The following is a 20,376-nucleotide window of genomic DNA, read 5'->3' as shown; positions in this document are numbered from 1 at the left end:
TGCCTCAATCCTATCAGGTGACACCTTCCTTTTGCCTTTCTCTGTTCTGTGGCCCAGATACTGCACCTCGTTCAAGCAGTACTGTAACTTATTTTGCGATACCTTGTGTCCGTTCCCTGCCAAATGGTTCAATAAAGCGATGGTATCAATCCTACATGAATCTTCTGTCTCTGACGCCACAAGGAGGTCAGCTATGTACTGGACGAGAACAGAGTTCTGTGGCAGTACTAGACTCTCAAGAGTCTTTTTCAAAATCTGATTAAAGATCGATGGACTCTCTGTGTACCCCTGAGGGATATGACACCACGTTAAGACATGACTTTCCAGCTTAAAAGCGAAAATAAATTGGCTCTCTTCATGCAGAGGTATCGAGAAGAAAACCTGACAAAGATCAATCACAGTGAACCACTCAGCTTGGCATGGGATCTTGAATAGTATTACAGATGGATTCGGTACCACTGGACAACAGGGAACAACTACTTTGTTCACTCGGCGCAAATCCTGCTTAATTCCTGCTTTCGTCTCTGGAGTCAAATTATACTGAGGTGTTCTCGGGAACTCAGCATTCTGCTTGATCTGAATCTTAACTGGTTCAACTCCTCTAATCAATCCTATGTCTTCTCCTGTAAAGCCCCACACCTCCTGTGAGACTGATTCTCTCAAATCAAGTGGAAGTTCCTCCACTGTCAAAGTTGGGTACATCTCTATGCACACATGCTGATTCGCAACCTTAAAGGTAGCATCATCATAATTTGTCTGCAGTTCCACTCCCTTAGGAGTGCAATAGATAGTACAATTAAGCTTGCATAGGAGATCCCTCCTTAGCAAACACACAGAACTCGAGTCGCACACCACAGATTGATGTATATCCTTGAACGTTCCCATCTTCACAGGAAACGGTTACGCCAAAGGATTTGTCATTTTCCTATTTGCAACACCTACAACTTGAATTGTCTGTCCCGAGAGGGGTAGGTTAGGGACTACTGCAGATCTCACAGTAGAACGGGTAGCACCAGTATCAACCAAAAAGGTGGTAGGGTGACCATCAACGTCAACTTCTACAAATGGTCCCCTCTGGTCTACCTCCAAGACTGCCCTAAGAGTGCAGTCTTCCTCCCCTCTCAGGCACCGTCATGCCAACGGGTCTAGGTAACAGTCATTGCTCTCTTCAAAGAGAGGCATCTGCTGGTAAGTCCGAGTCCCTGTCGATATTCTCGGTAGTTGGGGAATCTGGACTCGAGGAGCTGAAGTCCCCCCTTTTATCGACTTAGTCTTTGCTACTGCTGTCGTCATCACCTGAGGTACCTGTACCTGAACCACTTCATCCTCCTGCTGCACCTGATTTGCAGGATTATAGGGACACTCGCGTCTCCAGTGTCCAATCTGATGACACTGGTGGCACTCAGTATTCTTCTTTAGAGTTGCTAAATCTATCTTTGGTTTGGACTAATCTCCATTCCCCTTCTTCTGACCATTTTGCCTCCTTCCCAGAGTACCACCTCCTGACTGTGTTTGACCCTTATCAGCAGGTGGCATCTGGACCAACATCAGCTTGTCTTTAAGCTTTTTGTGCTTCGAGTCTATTTCGTCACTACAGTATCTAGCATACCTCAAATTCTCGTCCAGCGGCTTGTTCTGCCAACAAATCAAATGTTGTTGAATCATGAGGCAAATCTCAGGTCTCAACCCTAGAACGAACTTTGAAACAAACTGTCCCATGTCCTTAGGGTCCATTACATCTAGACCACTGTACTGTTTAAAGACCTGCAAAAGTCAGGAGGCACTTGAAAACATGGCTTTTCCCAAACCCTTCGCTCTCTATTAGATGGCCCCCTTTCAATATAAGCTTGTTAGCGCCAGGATGCCTTTTTTAGGTGATAGTGCGCTTTAGAAGTGAAGTAAATAAATAAACAGTCGCTCATAATATTCATGCACTGTCTCTTTAGGTTCCTGAACTGTCCGATATATCTTCACCCAGTCGATATCCTGTGGTGGTACCTTAGATTTCAACCATGTAATCACCTGTTCATACTTCTTCATAACTAAAGGTGATAGTCCATTTGTGGCAGCATCTCTATCTGGCTCAGAAGTGGGCCATTCAATAGCAACCTTGCATACTACCCACAAATCTCCCGGAACCACAATGTCAAACAAAGTGTTCAAGTCAATCCACAGCACTTTTGAGATCTTAACAACTCTCTCTACCTGCTTGTACCATTCAATTGGGTTCTCTCTCAGCTTTGGGAAATCATTTGTAAAGGCAGCCAAATCTCCCTGACTCCAGGGCACATGTACATAGCCTCCATTGGCCACCTCCCGTAAAGGGTATGCTCCAATTCCTGCCATTCCTCCCTCTGGAGGAGGTGTCTTTGCCACACTCCTTCTAACACTCTTTTTCTTTGATCACCTTTCTTCCTGTTTGTCAAGTCTGCTCCAGGCTTGTATCCCTATAATCAGTTCTGGAAAGTGAGTCTTTAGTCCGAGCACCCTTTTCTCTTCTAGGTCTTGATCAGTATATTGCAGTCTGTGATTACCCTGCAACATTTTTGTCCTAGACAGACCCACGTCATATTTATTCGCTAATTCAGTCAGTTTCCCATGGGTCGACCTAGCTTTCCGAGTCACATCCTTCGCTACAAACAGCAACTCATCTGGTTCGTAAAGTTCGATTCTCTCTAAAGGCAAGTTTCCTTCCACAATCTCATCCACTGCTGCTTTTAGCCGCATCACATCAATTCTTTTTGCCTTTATGGCTGCACTCAAAGTACCTTGACTAGATGTACCACTTATCTCTCTACAAGCACTTTCTTGTTCCCTGCATCTGTTCGCCTCGGATACGTCTCTAAATGCCGTCCTGTTCTCTGCACTCCCATGGTCCCAGTCCTCCCTTGGCCTGTCACTCTGAGCCCCTTCGACCGTCCCTATGTTCTCAAATCTGGCCTCAATTCCCCAAAAGATTTTGGCCTTGGTCCCCTCAGACCCATCGGTCCTCTCGACTAATCTGCTGTCGCTGGTAACGGGGTACTCGATTCTACAGGCCTTGGCATTTGACTCAATCCATCCACTACACTGTCCCTTCCATAGCTGGTACTCCCTTCCATACCCATCTGTGGTGGACTTCTGCTTCGCATCTGCTCTGGATTGTATACTGACACTATGGGAGCAATGGTAACCAGTACTGTAAGAGTATCCGGCAACCTCTGAGAACTGACACTTTCTACATTCTGTCCTTCTCCTGTCGAGAGCTTTCTCACTACTTCAGTTCTAGGAGGAATTTGCGGTGCCCTAACTTCCTTACCGGGGCTGATTTCACCTCCCCTGACTCTGGGTTGTATGGAGGTGGTCTCTCAGATAACAGCCTTTCTATCAAGCTATCATCTGTATCGCGGTTGTCTTCCTCTGCATTCTTTTTCTGCGCTTCCCCTGTCTTAACCAAAAAGCGGGTACAGTCTGTCCCCCTCAATCGTCTGTACCCTCCATCTCTTTTCCATGAATCCCACCTTGCGTCTTGGACTGCCCTAACTGACCTCTTCCCGTCGCCTGTCCCTGTTCCTTTTGTGCGCCGCCCTGATCCACCCATTCAATGCCTCAAACTGTGTCGGTCTAGGTAGGGGTCGCAAAGAAGCCATAATCGATTTCAACTGATATACCACTTCCAATCTAAAAGTTCCATATCTGGGAAAGGTCAACTCCTCATTTCTGCCAGTCATCTTGCACCAGTTCTCGAGCCACAATATAGTGTGCAACCCAACATTCGTAGCCATGTAATGAGCCGGAGTATCCTCGGGTGGGGCCTCTTCTCCCCCCCGGGTTTCTAACCTCTTTTCTTTTCTGAACAAATCTCCTAAAACTTTAAAACATTTCATGATGAAAACCAGCGTTTCTGTTTACAGCACTCCTTTACTTCCTGATGACAATCCACCAATCCCAGCGCGGCTTCACACTAACCGCCCTATCCCAGGGTGGCACCTTTTGACGTCACTCGCCTCTGCTTTCGCAGCAGTCCCCTCCTTTACTGCTCGTCTCTCACTTGCACACACGTCCCCATCATTCACTGAAATGATCACTTCCAACCAAGCAATCACTTCGCTGTCTGTACGTCCACAGTCTGCATGTACGTCCACAGTTGCGTAATTGTCACCGAACTGGCAACTGTCTGTCCACGAAACGACCGGACAATCACCTCACTGATAGGTTACAAACACACAGCAACTCACGACCAGCGTCATTTACTCACACATTTGTTCCCCCTATCTCAGTCCAGCGGGCAATCGATGGTACCTCACGATTCCCTTAACAATGGTCGACAATTATTATTGGCTGTTCGATACACCCGAACCACTTAAGCTACTCCTTGAGTCTAAGATTTTTCCGGGCTGCGCGCGCTCACAGCCTGATCTCCTTTCATACAACAGGCACTCCAACTCCACAAGACATTACAACACAACACAACATATAAACACCGCAATCTAACTACATATAACCCTATTCATACTCACTCTTCTGCGAACGGCTGCTTTTCGCCGCACCCTCACTCTCCGTCGGTTTCCATGGAACGCTGTCTCCCGCCACCAATCCACAGGGCAATCATCCCCTAATTTATATGGGCCTTGTGAAACTCTTGTCCTAATCTAGATCTTCCCTTGCTCTAGAAGGGAACCCTCCTACACTGCTACCAACTGGGGAAGCTGGGATTCTCATCTAGATTTTACTTACCAATCTCTAGAATCCCAGGTCAGATCGACTGGACCTTTTTACCTGTCTTAGAAGCGTAGAGGGAAGATTTCTACAACCATAACTTTAAACAGCTTTACAACCCAAATCCAAGTTAGACTCAATGGACAACTGTCTACGAACTGAAGTTTTGAAGATTTATTACAAAGCCAAAAATAATTAAACATACAGACATCTCAGCAAAAGATTCAAGAAATAGACCGGCACGAATACAAACCTAATTCTTCGCAGGAGTCTCAGACGACTCAGAATGAAGATCAAAGTCAATTCAAGCAGTAATAGACATGCTACAATGGTCCCTACTGAAAGTCGGGACTGCATTTACAGAAAGAATAAGAATTTGGTTAGACTGTCCCTACACTAACTCTAAAGTGACATCCCTACTTAACATCACCCTCTGACAAGAATAAAGGTGTCAGCAGTGAAGACTTCCTAAGAAGTACACTCACTTTCCAATAAGTAACCTCAGCTACCGAGCTCGTTCTAAGATGCTCCTTCCTACACCTTACTCTGCCTTAAGTTCACAAACTACCTACATCTTGCCTTTCCCAAAGCCCACTCTCTGGCTTCTAGTCTGCTCTCCACTCCAGACTGACTCTCCACCCTCGGGTGCAGTCCCTAATACAAAATCCCAAAAACAGTTGTCACGCCCAGCAGCACGCCCCTCTGGCAGGTACAGATCCGCGGATTTTTCCAGTATGGCACCTCTCCATCAAGCATCCGTTGAAGTGTCCTTTGGTCCCAGGCACCTTCTTCGCTGAATGTTGCACTCCTAAATTCCTTGGCGGCTCCTCTGCACTCGCGCCTATCATCCTCACTTCTAAACAATGAATCTTTCTACCTAACGAGTCTTGTGGCCTTGCACCTGCAGGCTGGAATACGTGAGAAGCAACCTTGCAAACATTTGAAGTTACAATTCAATATTCGCTGAGGGCAGCCTTTCCCAAGAAGGAGAAATCATTTTCTTCGACTAAGGCTAACCAAGAAAATATAGTTAGGCCTCTACTGGCTTCAGCATATCCTAGGCCCTGGCACGTTTAAATGCATTTCTAACACAACATGACACTACATTTCAGCACTTTAAAGCATTAATTCTATTTTCAATGTAAGCAGTGTACCTTTTATATTAAAATCCTATGTTAATTCACTCATTAATAAGCATGTGTCTACTTTAATAAGGCACATCATTGCTAATATGACATTTCACATATGATTACATATCTACGTTAACCAAACATTATTTCCTGATTAAAGCACTACATTAGTCATGATTAATAAACACACCACTACATATTGCACGGATCCCCAACCTAATGTTACATTTCTAACCTACATTAGTAAAGTCCTCTAAATATGTGGGTGCTGACTACTTGGGATTATGATGCACCCCTACAAATTTTCACTCTCATCCCCATCGTGAAACCAGGGAAACCAGCGCACGACCACACAGCATATAGGTCGCTCTCAATGGTAAACATCGATTATATGGTCTTAAGTAGGATATTAGTGACCAGACTGCTGCCCCTCATGCCCAAACTAATTCACCCAGATCAGTCGGGATTTATAACGCCGTAACACAGCCATCAACATCTGGTGGCTGCTGGCCATATTAGAAGTTGGAGACTATGATTGAGCGAGTGCTGAAGTGTTCGCTTTTGAAATTGAAAAGGCGTTCGACAGCCTAAAATGGCAATACCTCTATGAAGGGATCTTCAGTCATTACTATGGAAAACAGACTGAAGCAAAGTTGCCTATTAGCACCTCTATTGTTCTCTTTATATGTGAAAGATCTACCATATTGTTTTATTTAAGGGAAAGAGACGCACCAAAGATAGGGGGCCGCTCCTTTTCTTGTCTTATGTATGCTGATGATATCGTAATTATGGACCTGACCCCTGGTTTGAATAAAAAATTGTCACGTCTACAGAATTATACATCTGTACAAATTTTGAAAATAAATGTTTCTAAAAGCAAGGTCTTGGTTTTAAAACATGGAAAAAACAGATAACGGTGTAATTTCAAATGGAGAATTGGTTCTAAAAAACTGGAGATTGTAGATTCCTACCTTTATCTGCGGAAAGTTATTTCAAGTAGTACGAGGATTAATGCCCATATTGACCAAAGCTCTTTTAAAGCAACATCGCATGCAAATGGCCTATGCCTATTCTACAGTACGATGGGTCGAAGACATTTCTCACATTTGCTTTTAGTTTTTAAAACCAAAATTCCCCCTACCCTGATATATGCTGTTGAATCTATACCTATTTAACACAAAAAAATGCCGCCCCACCTTATTTGTTAGCTCTTACTGGTAAGCAACACATCAATCCTAATTCGATATGTTCGGTATAGTTATTTACCTTTATTTCAAGTACTTTTTGAAAACAATCTTTGATTTGATGTCAGAGTAAAAACACAACACATATACTGTACAAACTTATACTGTATACAAACTTCAATTTTGACCATAACATTTACCGAAAAACAGAAAACATTACTACATGAAAATACAATCACTGTACACAACATAACATATATATCTATTTCCACTTGTTCCAAAGGGCAAGTCTCAACTCCTCGCCTAAATGACCAAAATGATTTGAATTTATAAGGAGCCTCAAAGACCCAGACCCAGATATAGGATAATCCCGGCTGGCTACAGTTAAGGTAACATGGATTTTAAAGATGGTACAAGCGGATTTTTAATATGAGGCTATGGGAATAGACACTGAAACAGTGTTGTTTTTTCCTTACACACATGCAGACAGAAGTGACAAGGCCCTGAGGAGAACCCATAACAGCTGTATGGAGTTCGAAACGCGTCGGCAAAAAGGAGATAACAAATACTGATAATTACTAAACTATATAACTGATTTGTCTGGATATCTCCTTCTAACTGTGATTTTGTCCATTATTGTTCCTTATAAATTCAAATCATTTTGGTCATTTAGGCGAGGAGTTGAGACTTGCCCTTTGGAACAAGTGGAAATAGATATATATGTTATGTTGTGTACAGTGATTGTATTTTCATGTAGTAATGTTTTCTGTTTTTCGGTAAATGTTATGGTCAAAATTGAAGTTTGTATACAGTATAAGTTTGTACAGTATATGTGTTGTGTTTTTACTCTGACATCAAATCAAAGATTGTTTTCAAAAAGTACTTGAAATAAAGGTAAATAACTATACCGAACATATCGAATTAGGATTGATGTGTTGCTTACCAGTAAGAGCTAACAAATAAGGTGGGGCGGCATTTTTTTGTGTTAAATACGTATTTATAAGGTCCAGCCATCCCCACAGTCTTATGGGCCTAACTCCTTCATACTAAAAAGTTGAATCTATACCAGTAAGTGAATGGAGCTTTTTAGATAAGATTGAAGGCCAAATTTTTCGTAAAATATGCAACTTTAGTACACTGGTGCCAATAGCCGCTATTAGGCTAGAATTTGGACTAGCTATGGTAATTCATTGGGGATATCTACTAAAGAATAGTGAACCTCTTTCTTTGAGGAGTTTTATTCAACAGGAAAAAAAAATTGACAAATGTATAAATACAAACAAATATAAATAAATGTATAAATACTCCTTTTGTAACGATTTCATTCTGGCACTGCAACATTGTAATGTTCAAGAGGATGTTGTGCTATCTCTATCTCCTATAGAATTAAAAATCTTTTTAAAAGATTTCTAGTTGCTTAATTAGCGATATTGGGATTTGCAGAATGAGAGCCAGACTGGAAACAATAGTCAAGTATGCTTCCCTGAGAGTTTCTCAGAAATATCTATCATGGAACTTAAGCCACATTATTGGTCGATGGATTATTCTCTACCATGTGAGCCTTTTACCCTTAAAAGATTTAATTGGAAATGGGTCACCCAATAGGGAAGGTGGAAAAAAGTGTAACTTTTGTAATCAGGCTACTCAGAATCTCGATCATGTTTTGCTTGTTTGTCCTGCTTTAATTACATTTCGATTTAGGTGGCTACGTCCAATGTTTATTCAGAATGGCATTAAAAATGTAACATCAGTTTGAGAATTTCTGCTCTGTCCAAAAAATGAAATAGTATGCATTAAACTTGTTTACTTTTTTAGGGAGTTTATGAATATATTTTAAATGGTTTTATTAGACCCCGACTATGACTGTTGCTAATTCTCTGTTGTTTGCACTAATTAGGTGCCTTTTCTCATCTAAAAAGTTTTAAAGGGAAATATAGCTGACACTCTTGATGCACCTTAGATGAATTGTATTCATACTTAACAGGACTTGATTCTTTATGGTTCTAGAATAGAAGATAATTGTTTGATTGCTGCTACCTTATTGCTGCTGTAAGATGCACTTTACTTCATGATTTGCTATTATTGATACATGAAGCACTTTATTCTATAACATGCGATTAGATGAAACTGCTTTTTAATGTTAATAAATTTGATGTTTAAATAATATCCTAGAGGTGATTTTGGAAACTTTTATGTTTTTGTATGATGAATCTTTAATGAAGTATTGTTTTAAAGGCTGTTGGGTTTTGCTTTGATTAACTTTGTATGTTTTAAGTGGACCTCATCAGAGAGCCAAATGCTTAATAAATATATTGAATTGAGTTGATCTCACATATGGGACTGGGCATGAACTTTCTAGTATTGCTGTACACGGATCCGACTGCTAGAGTCCTCACAGGGAAGGTAATCTCCAGGAGACATTTGGTGGGTCGCAGACCACAACAGGGTTGCCCCCTGTAACCCCTGCTTTTTGCGCTGGCCATGGAGCCCTTGGCTAATTAGGCATGAACAGGGCATAATCATCAGGGCTTATATATTAGGGGTCACCATCACCACATAGCACTATATGCGGATGACCTACTGATGTTCCTCCATGAGACCGAGGATGATTTGGACATGGCCAGAGCCATGTTGGAAAGTTTTCGACTACTGTCTGGTTTTAAAGTAAATTGTCAGAAGTCCAGGCTCTTCCCCACTACACTCCTTACAGACCCGCCTGAAGGACTAGCACACTTACTATGGGAGTTCCGCTGTTTGGCCTACATGGGGGTCAGGATCTACCATGATTGCATTGATCTTCTAGATGGCAATGTGGGACAGGCCATCCGATCCCTCCGCTCTCATGCAGACTTTTGGAAAACATTGCTGCTCTCTGTGGCAGACCTAATAGTCCTCTTGAAGATGAGGGTCCTACCTTGTCTCCTCTGTTTCTTCAGAACACTCCCCATCTGGGTCTCAAAAGCAAAATATATAAAGACCTGGATTCCTTGATTACTGCCTATATATGGGGTGCAGGCTGTTGGCGAGTGGCACTGAACTTAATGCAGCACTCAACGGCGACTGGGAGATTAGCAGTCCCCAACTTTAAGATGAATTATATAGCAGTCCAGCTTAGCTGGCTAGTCCAATTGATGCCGAGCAGAGGAGATCCGAACAGGATTCCATACCACGTTGCACCAACACTTTCTTACCTCGCTAAGATGTTCCTGAGAGTGAGACGGTCCCCTGCTAGAGATACCCAGGAGTTCCAGGTGACTGCTAGGTGTTGAAATAGATGCTTAAAAAACATGCATAGCAAAATACCTTACTCTCCTGATCTACCTCTATCCATGCTAAAAGAGCTGCCCCATAGTGGATGCTGGATGGGATTCAACACTTGGACTGTGGCAGGGGCGAGAAAGCTGGGGCACCTATTTAGAGACTCAGAGATGTGACCATTTGAAGAGTTTCATGCAGAATTCGATCTGCCGCTGGGCCATATTCTTCTGCACAAGGCACTCATAAGGGCACTGAGAAAACATTGGGGCATTAGCGCCTAGAAACTGTGCATGCTCAGGATGTGCCAATATCTGGCCCTCTCTGCGGGTACTATTAAGACAGTCTCATGTCTATATGAAGCAATATGAGCAGACTTCCAACGACCGCTGGCAGACCTGCAATCACGATGGGAGGAGGAACTGCGAAGCCTTTTTACTGCTAGAAACTGGGACATTGGCCTAGAAAGAACACCAAAAATATCCAGGACCGCACACTTTAAATTGATTAATTGTTTATGTTATGTTATGTTAACTTTTGTCTTTTATAGCGCACGGCTACTCCATGGAGTGTCCCGGCGCTTTTAATACAACCATCACAGAGTAACACAACACATTGAAGCAAGGAGAGACAAGAACAAAAGCAGACTACTGAGCAAAAAGCCAGGTTTTAAGGCCTTTCCTAAAAATCAGTAGATTAGAGGTGCTGCGAAGTGACAAAGGGAGCGTGTTCCACATCTGTGATGCCAACAGCCCAAAGGAGCGGCCCCCTATGCGAGCCTTTTTTACTCGAGGGACCACCGCCAGAAACAGAGATTCAGACCTCAAAGAACGGGTCGGATGGTAAAAAACCAACCTCTTCTGGAGATATTTTGCCCCCGAAGCGTGGAGAGCCTTGTGGGCCAGGGTCAAAGCTTTGAACACAATCCGTTTTCGGACAGGCAGCCAATGGAGCGACTGCAGGAGTCCCGAAACTCTTGCGCGCCTGTAAAGGCCAAAAATGGCCCGCGCAGCCGAGTTCTGGACCACCTGGAGCCGCTGCAAAAGGTAATCCGGTAGGCCAAGATACAGGACGTTGGAATAGTCCAATCTTGAGCCAATTAAGGCCTGCACCGTTAACTTCCTGTGATCTACTGAAAGTAAAGGGAAAAACTTACGCAGCATCCTAAGCAGGCCAAAACAAGTTCCCGAGAGACCAAGAATCTGAGACCTTAGCGCCAGGCCATTATCCATCTTAATTCCCAGATTCTTAGCCAGCTGGGACGAATGTGCTGGAGGAAACATGTTAACCGGCCACCATTCCTGCCAGTCCGGATCGTGAGGACAGCCGAAGAAGAGTACCTCGGATTTATCTGAGTTGCATTTGAGGCTGTTCAGCTGGAACCATTCGAAAACAGCCCCAAGGCACTCACGGATACTCTCTCCATCAAACTCTTCTCCTTTCCTGCACGTAAAAAGGAGCTGAGTATCGTCAGCATAGGATACGATCTGGGCCCCATAAGACTCTGCCAGTGCCGCGAGAGGGGTCATAAAGATGTTGAAAAGCGTCGGGCTCAACACAGAACCCTGTGGAACTCTGACTCCCAAAGGCGGCATCATGGCAGAGCTAGGTGGGGCCCAGACCGTTTGTCGGCGATCGGCCAAAAATGATCTAAACCAGCTGAGCACCGTCCCCCTCAGACCGATCTCATAGAGTCTGATGAGGAGACCCTCGTGGGGGACGGTATCAAAGGCCGCCGACAAGTCCAGCATAACAAGCATGGCTTTGCCTCCCGAATCCCGCACCTCTTTAATAGCCTCAGACACCTCCAAGAGCGCCGTCTCGGTGCTTAGATTGGGGCGGAAGCCAGATTGAGTGGGGTGCAGGAGACTGTAAGATTCCAGGAAATAGGAAAGCACCGTATGAACATGCTTCTCGAGAATCTTCGCCAGCGCCGGGAGAAGAGAGATTGGCCTATAATTGTCCAAAGCTTCCGGGTCAAGACCAGGCTTCTTGAGAAGGGGAATGACCATCGCCTGTTTCCAAGCCTGCGGAACCACCCCCCGACTCAAGGAGAGATTCAGGAGCGGGTTCGCCAGTGGGTTTATAACATCGGCCATTTTTGCAAGGAATTTGGCCGGACATGGGTCAAGAGGCGACCCCGACTTAAGGTTAGCCATAAATGCCAACGATGAAGAGATCAAAAGAGGTGGAAAAACCGCCAAGACTGGGCCCACAAAAGGCCGCGAACCTGACCCATCTTCAGAGCTCCAAGGAACTTCAAAGACCCTCAGGGGAAAAGAGTCCTGGATCAGTGTGATCTTGGTGGTAAAAAAATCCGCGAGAGCCGAGACCCAAGAGTCCAGTGGGGCAGCCTGAGTAGAATTAGTTCGTGCGGTTGTGAATTCCCTAACAATTGTAAAAATCTCCTTGCAGGAGTTAGAGGCCGTCTCTATCCTTCTTGCATAGTAGCCCTTTTTCTCCAGTAGGATGTCACAATGATAGGCCTTAACCGCGATCCTATAAGCAAGCCTGGCCGCTGGATCATACTGGGAACGCCAGGCTCTTTCCGCCACCTTACACTGCCTACGAGAGGCCGACAGTGATTCGGTGAACCAGGGGGCAGAGACCCGTTTTGATGTTGCTCGAGGGGCCATCACGGGAGCCAGATTGTTCAGCCTCTCCGTGAGCCACACCTGCAAGGCCTCTACATACCTCTCCAGGTCACCCGAACAAGGGCAGGGATGATCACAGGATGCCTGAGCCAGCATTGCTGGAGTCACACGATGAAAGGCCCTGGAGACTCGCCCCTGCTGTCTAGGAGCGGTACTAGATGGCTTACTGGTACCTAGTACAAAAAATTTTGCCCGGCTATGGTCCGACCAGAGAACCGGCAGAAGTGACATGACCTCGATGGGGGACGTGGAGAAAACCTGATCTAAGGTATGACCCCTTACATGCGTTGGCCCAAAAAGATAAGGAGCAAGGCCAAGGGGGGCCGTAATCTCCATCAACTTGATCACATCCGGGTCCAGGCCCTCGTCCATATGGAAGTTAAAATCTCCCGCCAAGATGCAATGCTCCGCTCTTAGAGCCAGCACAGAGATGGCCGACTGAAGCTCATCTAGATTTTACCTTACTCCAGAGAGGATTGGTATATAGTTCCTCCTGGCTGATGCAGCCTGCCCTAGATGTGGGAAAGGGGAACTCATATCCTGCACATGTTCTGGACATGCCCCACACTGCATTTTTTGGGGGAGGTGATTACCACTACAATTGAGGCCATCATTGAGAGAGAAATTCCTTGATCCCCAGCCCACTATCTCCAGGGGTGGTTTCCACACACATATAAAACTAAAATCACAAATAAATGTCAAGACTGTGCATACAGCCTGGCCAAGCATGAAATTGCGAGGAACTGGAGGTCAGCGGGAGGACCCAGAGTAACTGCCTGGGAAGGGAAATGGAGAAATGGTTGAGTTGTGAGGAGAGATTACTCCAGAGGAAAGCCAGGTGCGGGGTCAGCACAAGCAGCCCAGGCTTGGGAAACACTATTAGATAGTTTTACCATGACAGAGTCTGACACCCCCATAGCCTCATCGCGAGATCACCAAACCTAGCTTCATGTTAAGGCTTATTGTGCGCCTATTAACACTGCAGAGGGCCCCCAATGTTCGCAAAGGCTCATCCACAAAGATTAGTGCTGATCAGACACAACACTTTGCTGACAAATGTAATGGCTATGCTGACTCATGGGGGGTGGGAGGGAGGAGATGTTTGTTGTTATATGGCACCAGTTATGAAAATGGATTAATATTCTGTTGAAGACATCCTACTGTGTGAAATATAATACTGCAAATATGGTGAATGTTCTGCAAACCCCTAATAAAATTTGTTCGGAAAAAAAAGAATGCAACTAAATGATTCTTTATCGTCAAGGGAAAGATCAGAATCCTGCTGGTTATTTAAAATGCCCTGCTACTCCATAGAAGACAGCAGAGGCTTACATCAATTTTGTTGTGAAATTGAGCACACATCTGCCATGTCTTTTTGAACAAACGGTCACTGCTACAAGGCAAGACAGTGAGATATTAAAGTTAAAAGACATTATTGCTCATCAGTCATGGAACCAGCACTCTAGGCCTCTCACTAACGCCAGTGAATATGTGAAATTCAGAAATGTGAGGGCTGAACTTTTAGTAAATCAAGAAGGCCTCATTCTGTGAGGTACACAAATTGTTTTTCCCAAGACTCTCTGACAACAAGTAATCGACGTTGTCCAAGAGGGACATTGAGGAATAGTTGCCACTAGGAGAGCTGTCTGTGATCAAGTCTGTTTTCCATATCTCGACGAAAGGGTAAAAAAAGAATTGAAAACTTGTCACATATGCAACTGTTTTTCATCTCAAGTTGTTCAGCACCCTTTGAACATGTCAGAATTTCCACATCATGCTTGGGGGGAAATTGGTGTTGATTTCTTTGGTCCTCTTGAGAATGGACATCATCTTCTATTTATTGTTGATGAATACTCCCATTTTCCATTGGCAGAAGAGCTTTTATCAACTAAACATGAAAATGTTTTTCAAAAATTAGATGGCCTCCTTGCTACATAGGGTGCATCTGCAATCTTAAAATCTGACATTGGCCCATCTTTTAATAGTCACTAATTCAAAGACTTTCTAAATCGCCTCAATATAAAGCATCAAAAAGAAAGCTGTTCAGCTTGCTGCATTGGAGAAGCTTGACCTTAAAGTTATTTTGAACACTACTCTTCCAGCTTATCTTTCAACCCCTCATTCAATGGCAGGGGATAGACCTGCAACTTTCATGTTTGGAAGAGCCATGATGACCAAGCTGCCAAAGAAAGGGGTCAGAGCTTTAGGGATCCAGCACCAAACGTCACTACCTATAAGGCATGTTAGGTCACTACTATACCTCGGTGCATTAGGTCTAGGATGTGACCCACATACATCCCAAATAGGTGGTTATAAACCACCACTATCCAAGACCACAGATTGACCCTGCACCCGAGAAGGATACGTGCTCTTGTATATAAATATCCTAATACATCATGTACAAACAATAGAGAAAGAAGTATGTTAAAAACTAGCTTTCCAAAAGAGAATAACAGAAAGTCGTGTATATTGATTGTAGTCAGTATAAATCTTTTATTGATAACCTTCAGGGCTAAAAGCAATTACAAAACACTATTTTATTGTGTATATATTGTAAATAGTGTTTTGTAATTGCTTTTAACCCTGAAGAAGTCTCATGAGGGATGAAACACGTTGGCAAGCAATTGTGTGGTGTTTTTAAAAGAACAAGTGGTTATCAATAAAAGATTTATACTGACTACAATCACGATACACAACTTTCTGTTATTCTCTTCTGGGAGGCTAGTTTTTAACATACTTCTCTATTGTTTGTATATGATGTTTTAGGATATTTATATACAAGAGCACGTATCCTTCTCAGGTGCAGGGTCAATCTTTAGTCATGATGACCAAGCAGCTCTAATGGACCAACCTCAGATCCAAGAATGAGGAAGACATTCATGCTACGCACTTTGGTAGCAAACAGAAAATATATGATGACAGATGACATGTTGTAGAAGATGTCACCTTTACAAGAGGAGATTGAATGCTTGTCAGACAGCACAAAAAAGAAAGTCTGATGCTCCTTTTGAGGCTGAACCCTTTGCCATCAATAACATCGAAGAACACATGATGACTGCCCAGCATCCAGGGAAGTCCCTTACGAGAGATTCCTCTAATTTTCCACATGTGGCCTATCACTCACCAAACATTGATATCAATGTAGGTACGAAGACTTGACAGACTGTTGATGGCTCTGTGCCTGATGATAATTCCACCTCACCTGTGCAGGTCACCGATACTTTGACCGCAAATTCCCGGTTTCCAGTGACCCAAATAAGAGGTGTAATTCAGGTGCCACTTCGCTTAAGTCAAGAATTATAATTGCCTGTGTGCTCATGATTATCTGTGTAGTTATTTATGGATTTAAAAGTTGTTACTTTTTCACAAAGCAGGAGATGTAGCGTCTTGTAAATAAATGAACGCTGGAACTCTTTTGGTTCCCACTGTACTCCGTAGTTCTGTGACGTAAGTGTTGGAGAAATGAGTTGAAGCAGGCTTAGAATGTTGTGTTCTGACTGACATGCAGCAGAATAATGATGTGTAACATTACTCTCGGTATGTGGCATGGTGATTGGCAAGTACCTGGGTTGGCAGGACGTTAGCACTATCCAACACCAATCCTGATTTGCATTGGATAATAAATCCAAGCACTGGATTGCCATCACAAAATTGACACTGATGCAAACTCGTGTTAGTGAAACTGGGTCATGGGGTTTTTGGCACTGTGATTGAGGGAGGATGATATAGGAAATATACCAGTCCTCACTTTCGTAAGCAGTCATGTAAACAGACAGCAAGTGTGTCTGCACTTTTTTTAAATGAGCATCATTGCCTGTTTCATGTTGTCCCATTCTCTTTTTATCTTGCCCCAGGGTCGCTGTGTAAACTTCTCCAGGGTTTAGTCAACATAAAGAAAACAAAAACCTGCACCAGAAATCAGCGATCAGCACAAGAACAGTGGTGAACTCCACAGGAAGAAAATACATCTGCCTCCGTGTATAGACAATCAATCACCTCCAAGCCTTCATCCACACTGCTGGTTATACCCATTCCTTCTTTGTTCTGCATCTGCTTTTGAATCTTTGACATAAGTACTTGTTTTACAGTACTGCCATCAAATTGCGTGCCTTACTGTACATATGACAATAGTAAGCTCCTGTTTCAACACAACAAACGTAAACTAGTGAAACCATTGACCAAGGGAACCGTCTGCGGGCTTTCTGAATACAAGCCTTTTTGGAAAAGGACATTTTCCTGAATAAGACAATTGAACCTGCTTTTCCAAATCAGGACTTTGAGCTGAAAGCTAGAGGCGAACATTTTCGAACAGTTTGTAAAACTATTCTGTCATTCTGTTTGTTGCACTCTTTAGAGAGAAAATTACATCCTAAATTCATGCTGTTCCGACATTGAGTATTAAGAGGAGGCTTCAAGGTTTTGGGAGATGCAAGTCCTTGCCTCGAAACTTCATATTAAGGTTGCTAATTATTTAATATGTGTAAAATACGTAATAGTTTAGCATGAGGGTGCGGTAGATTGTGAGGAAAGTAACAGGACAGTCACTGCACAGATCTGCTGCCATTACCAGAGTTCTTAACAGCGGCCCTAAATTACCTCCACTGGAGAAATCCCTGGCAGTTTAAAAACGGTTTACATTTCATGTAATGTATTTGTTGTTATTTGTACGTATAATGTGGTGTCAGACTGCAAGTACCTGGGAATCGTCTTCAGACCCACTACCACATTTGTAATTGCTCTTTACATGAGAATCTTAACATTCTATCAATATATTGGGTGTTTTATCACCTTAGCCCGCTGATACATTAACTTCCAAATGTATCGACTAGAGAATATCAGCTACCAATACATCTCTACCATAAGCATGGATTTACTTTTTCTTACCCTGCAGCTCCGTCCCTTGATGATATATATTTAGGGTTCATATGTGTGAATTTATGAATAATACCTGTATACACTTACCTTGGCAGTTTAGTGGTAACTGATTTTCTGGAGTCGAAATTTTTGTAGGTTGATCAAAAAACCTCAATATTTTTGACAGGCAATAGTGTAATGAAATGCCTGAGATTGCACTCATATTTATTGTACCATTTTAGTATTAAAACTTATCTCTGTACAGGTTAATAGATCAAAGGGCTGTGCATTAAGTTATGGATCAGCAGTTACAAAACTCTTCCTTGCACCAGTTGATAGTTGTACGTCCAGAGGTGTGCGAGCCGCCGCAAAGCAATGAAAATGAATGTGTTATAATACTGAAAAGTAGCCAACATCACAGAGGATCTGGGGCCGGATTGATGCTTCATTCCAGTATTAAGGACTGTTCAGAAACTGGACATTGAAGGGACCAGAGACCAGAGCAAGGGGTGGTTTCTCTGTATGGCAAGAATTCTTTAATAAGATACATGACACAAGCCCAATAACCATCTTTTCTGGAGCAATGACCCTAGCTCACAGGTGCCTGTGGTGAACAAGTTGGTGGGGCATCTGATTCTCTTCTCCCAGAACGTCAAAGCACTTCCATACATTTTTATCCTGGCGGATATCCGAAATGTAGAGACACGGCTACCAAAGAAGCCTAAGCTGTTCCCGATTGTGAAGTGAATTTTGCTTGGTGTCTTTTGTGTGCCTTTTGCCTCCTTGACACAAACTACCTATAAACAAAACCCTTGATAATTTTTGACATTCACTTATCATTAACAGGAACATTATTTCCTAAAAGGTACTTGGGGTGGAATGTCTGCCACCCTAGATTCCACAGGGCCAAAAAGAGCAAATATAGCTTAAAGGCTGAGCAGAGGGAGTTCTGCATAATGACTGCAAGGAGGTAGGCACGAAGGAAGTCACCCCATTCTGCCAAGACCCAACCCAACTTTGGATCAACTGCAGCAAGTGGAGTCACTTGGCCTCTTTCACAGCATTCCCACCATGAGAACGTCTGTCTCATTCCTCCAGGATAGTAGGAGCAATTCAACAACAAATGACCATTTATTGAGTAAGGAACACACATATACAGTGGTGAGTATGTACTATTGTGACTCAACTTAATGGTACTTGTATCATCATCATCGGAAGGATTAAATGTTGAATCCTCCCTGCTGGGATTCAATCCCACATCCTGCACATTATACATAGAAATCTTCAGCAACTGCTTTATCGTCTGAGCTATCCCACAAAAGAAACGCTTTACAGTCTGGGATCGTTTTATAAATAGCTAGGTTTGTGCTATTTATGTACGCGTACGTAGAAAATGTTCATATATACATAGATAAGTTCATCCTTCCTAGGATCGCATCAAGAAAAAAAGCTGTCGTTTTCACAGTAGTTAGCGTTTGCTTTGAATCACTGAATCCTAGTGTACCTGCTCCAGATGCAAACATACCTTTTTGCAGCTTCAGGAGAAACCCACTGCATAATAGAATGAAGGCTGTTATACCTGTGTTCAGTTTTTGGAATCAAATATATTGCTGTGCTGGAAAACTTGCAGCAGCCATTTCAGGTAAGAAACATAAGCATTATTTATGCTCAAGTGCCTACATTTTCTAAAGCATCTAAGTGAGCTTTACAATGGTTATTTACAAAAAGGGCAAATATTTCAAACATGAAAAAATAGAAACACCCTTTCATGTTAAGTTCTATTTGGAAGTCTGATTGCATGATACACTTTCTTCGATCTGTAATGATATAAGATGAACAATACATGTGTTCCATTGTGGAACAGAATTTTTTTTCACCCTAAAACGGGACTGCTACTTTGGACAAGCACAGCGGTACAATGAATGCAGCTGTGATGCGTGTTTTAGAGCAAAAGTACGTCTTTAAACAAATGTAAATAAATGTTTTGAATATGATGTTGAATGGGTCTTTATTTGACAAGAAGCGATCCGTCTAAGTTGTGCTACTATGCTGAATTTGTTGAGCTTCTTGGAAGTGCATTTTGGAGGATAGGTTATCGATGGGTAGATTTAAGCATTATATGAAACATCAAATGTCATGCCATTGGCACAGGACGATAGGGGCGTTACTCCTCCAGAAGGCTGTAACACACTGATGTTGCAGAATGCAAGCTGAATTTTCGACGAAACAATCATTAGCAAAGCTATGTTTCACTTTTTTGACCTATTGACTTTGCCAATGCTTTTTGCTAATGCTTTGCTGCATTTGCAAAAGGAAAAGTTGCAGTAGCTTCACAATATCGTGTAAAAAAAAAAAAAGACAAAAGAGGCACAATGAAGTGGCCGCCTTTTGCAAGCACATGTACCTGGGTGTCACCATGCATGCACGTACATACAGAATAACACAGGCGCCATTTCCTTTTGTTTTAATTACTGACCCAAGACGGCGATTCCACTTGGATCAGTAAGTAAAAACATTTGACTTTACCTGCGTGAAAGTGCAAGTTGACATGCACAGCAGCTTGGCAGCAAATAGCAGCCACCAGGCCATCTAAAAAATATA

General features: G+C 43.0%; 1 protein-coding gene across 1 annotated transcript in view; it reads left to right on the top strand.

Moving 5' to 3' along the window:
• Positions 1 to 19,769, top strand: part of ANTXR2 (ANTXR cell adhesion molecule 2) — a 552,370-nt gene extending 532,601 nt beyond the window's left edge. Inside the window, exon 17 of the mRNA XM_078660866.1 lies at positions 16,776 to 19,769. Within this exon, the coding sequence (XP_078516992.1) occupies positions 16,776 to 16,805 (30 nt within the window). The 3' untranslated portion in view covers positions 16,806 to 19,769. The remainder of the gene's footprint in view (positions 1 to 16,775) is intronic.
• The last annotated feature ends 607 nt before the right edge of the window (positions 19,770 to 20,376 follow it).

Source organism: Lissotriton helveticus, chromosome 9 (genome assembly GCF_964261635.1).
Source record: "Lissotriton helveticus chromosome 9, aLisHel1.1, whole genome shotgun sequence".
Classification (NCBI taxonomy): Eukaryota; Metazoa; Chordata; class Amphibia; order Caudata; family Salamandridae; genus Lissotriton; species Lissotriton helveticus.
Note: the sequence above shows the minus strand (reverse complement) of the source record. Positions and strands in the feature narration are given on the sequence as shown.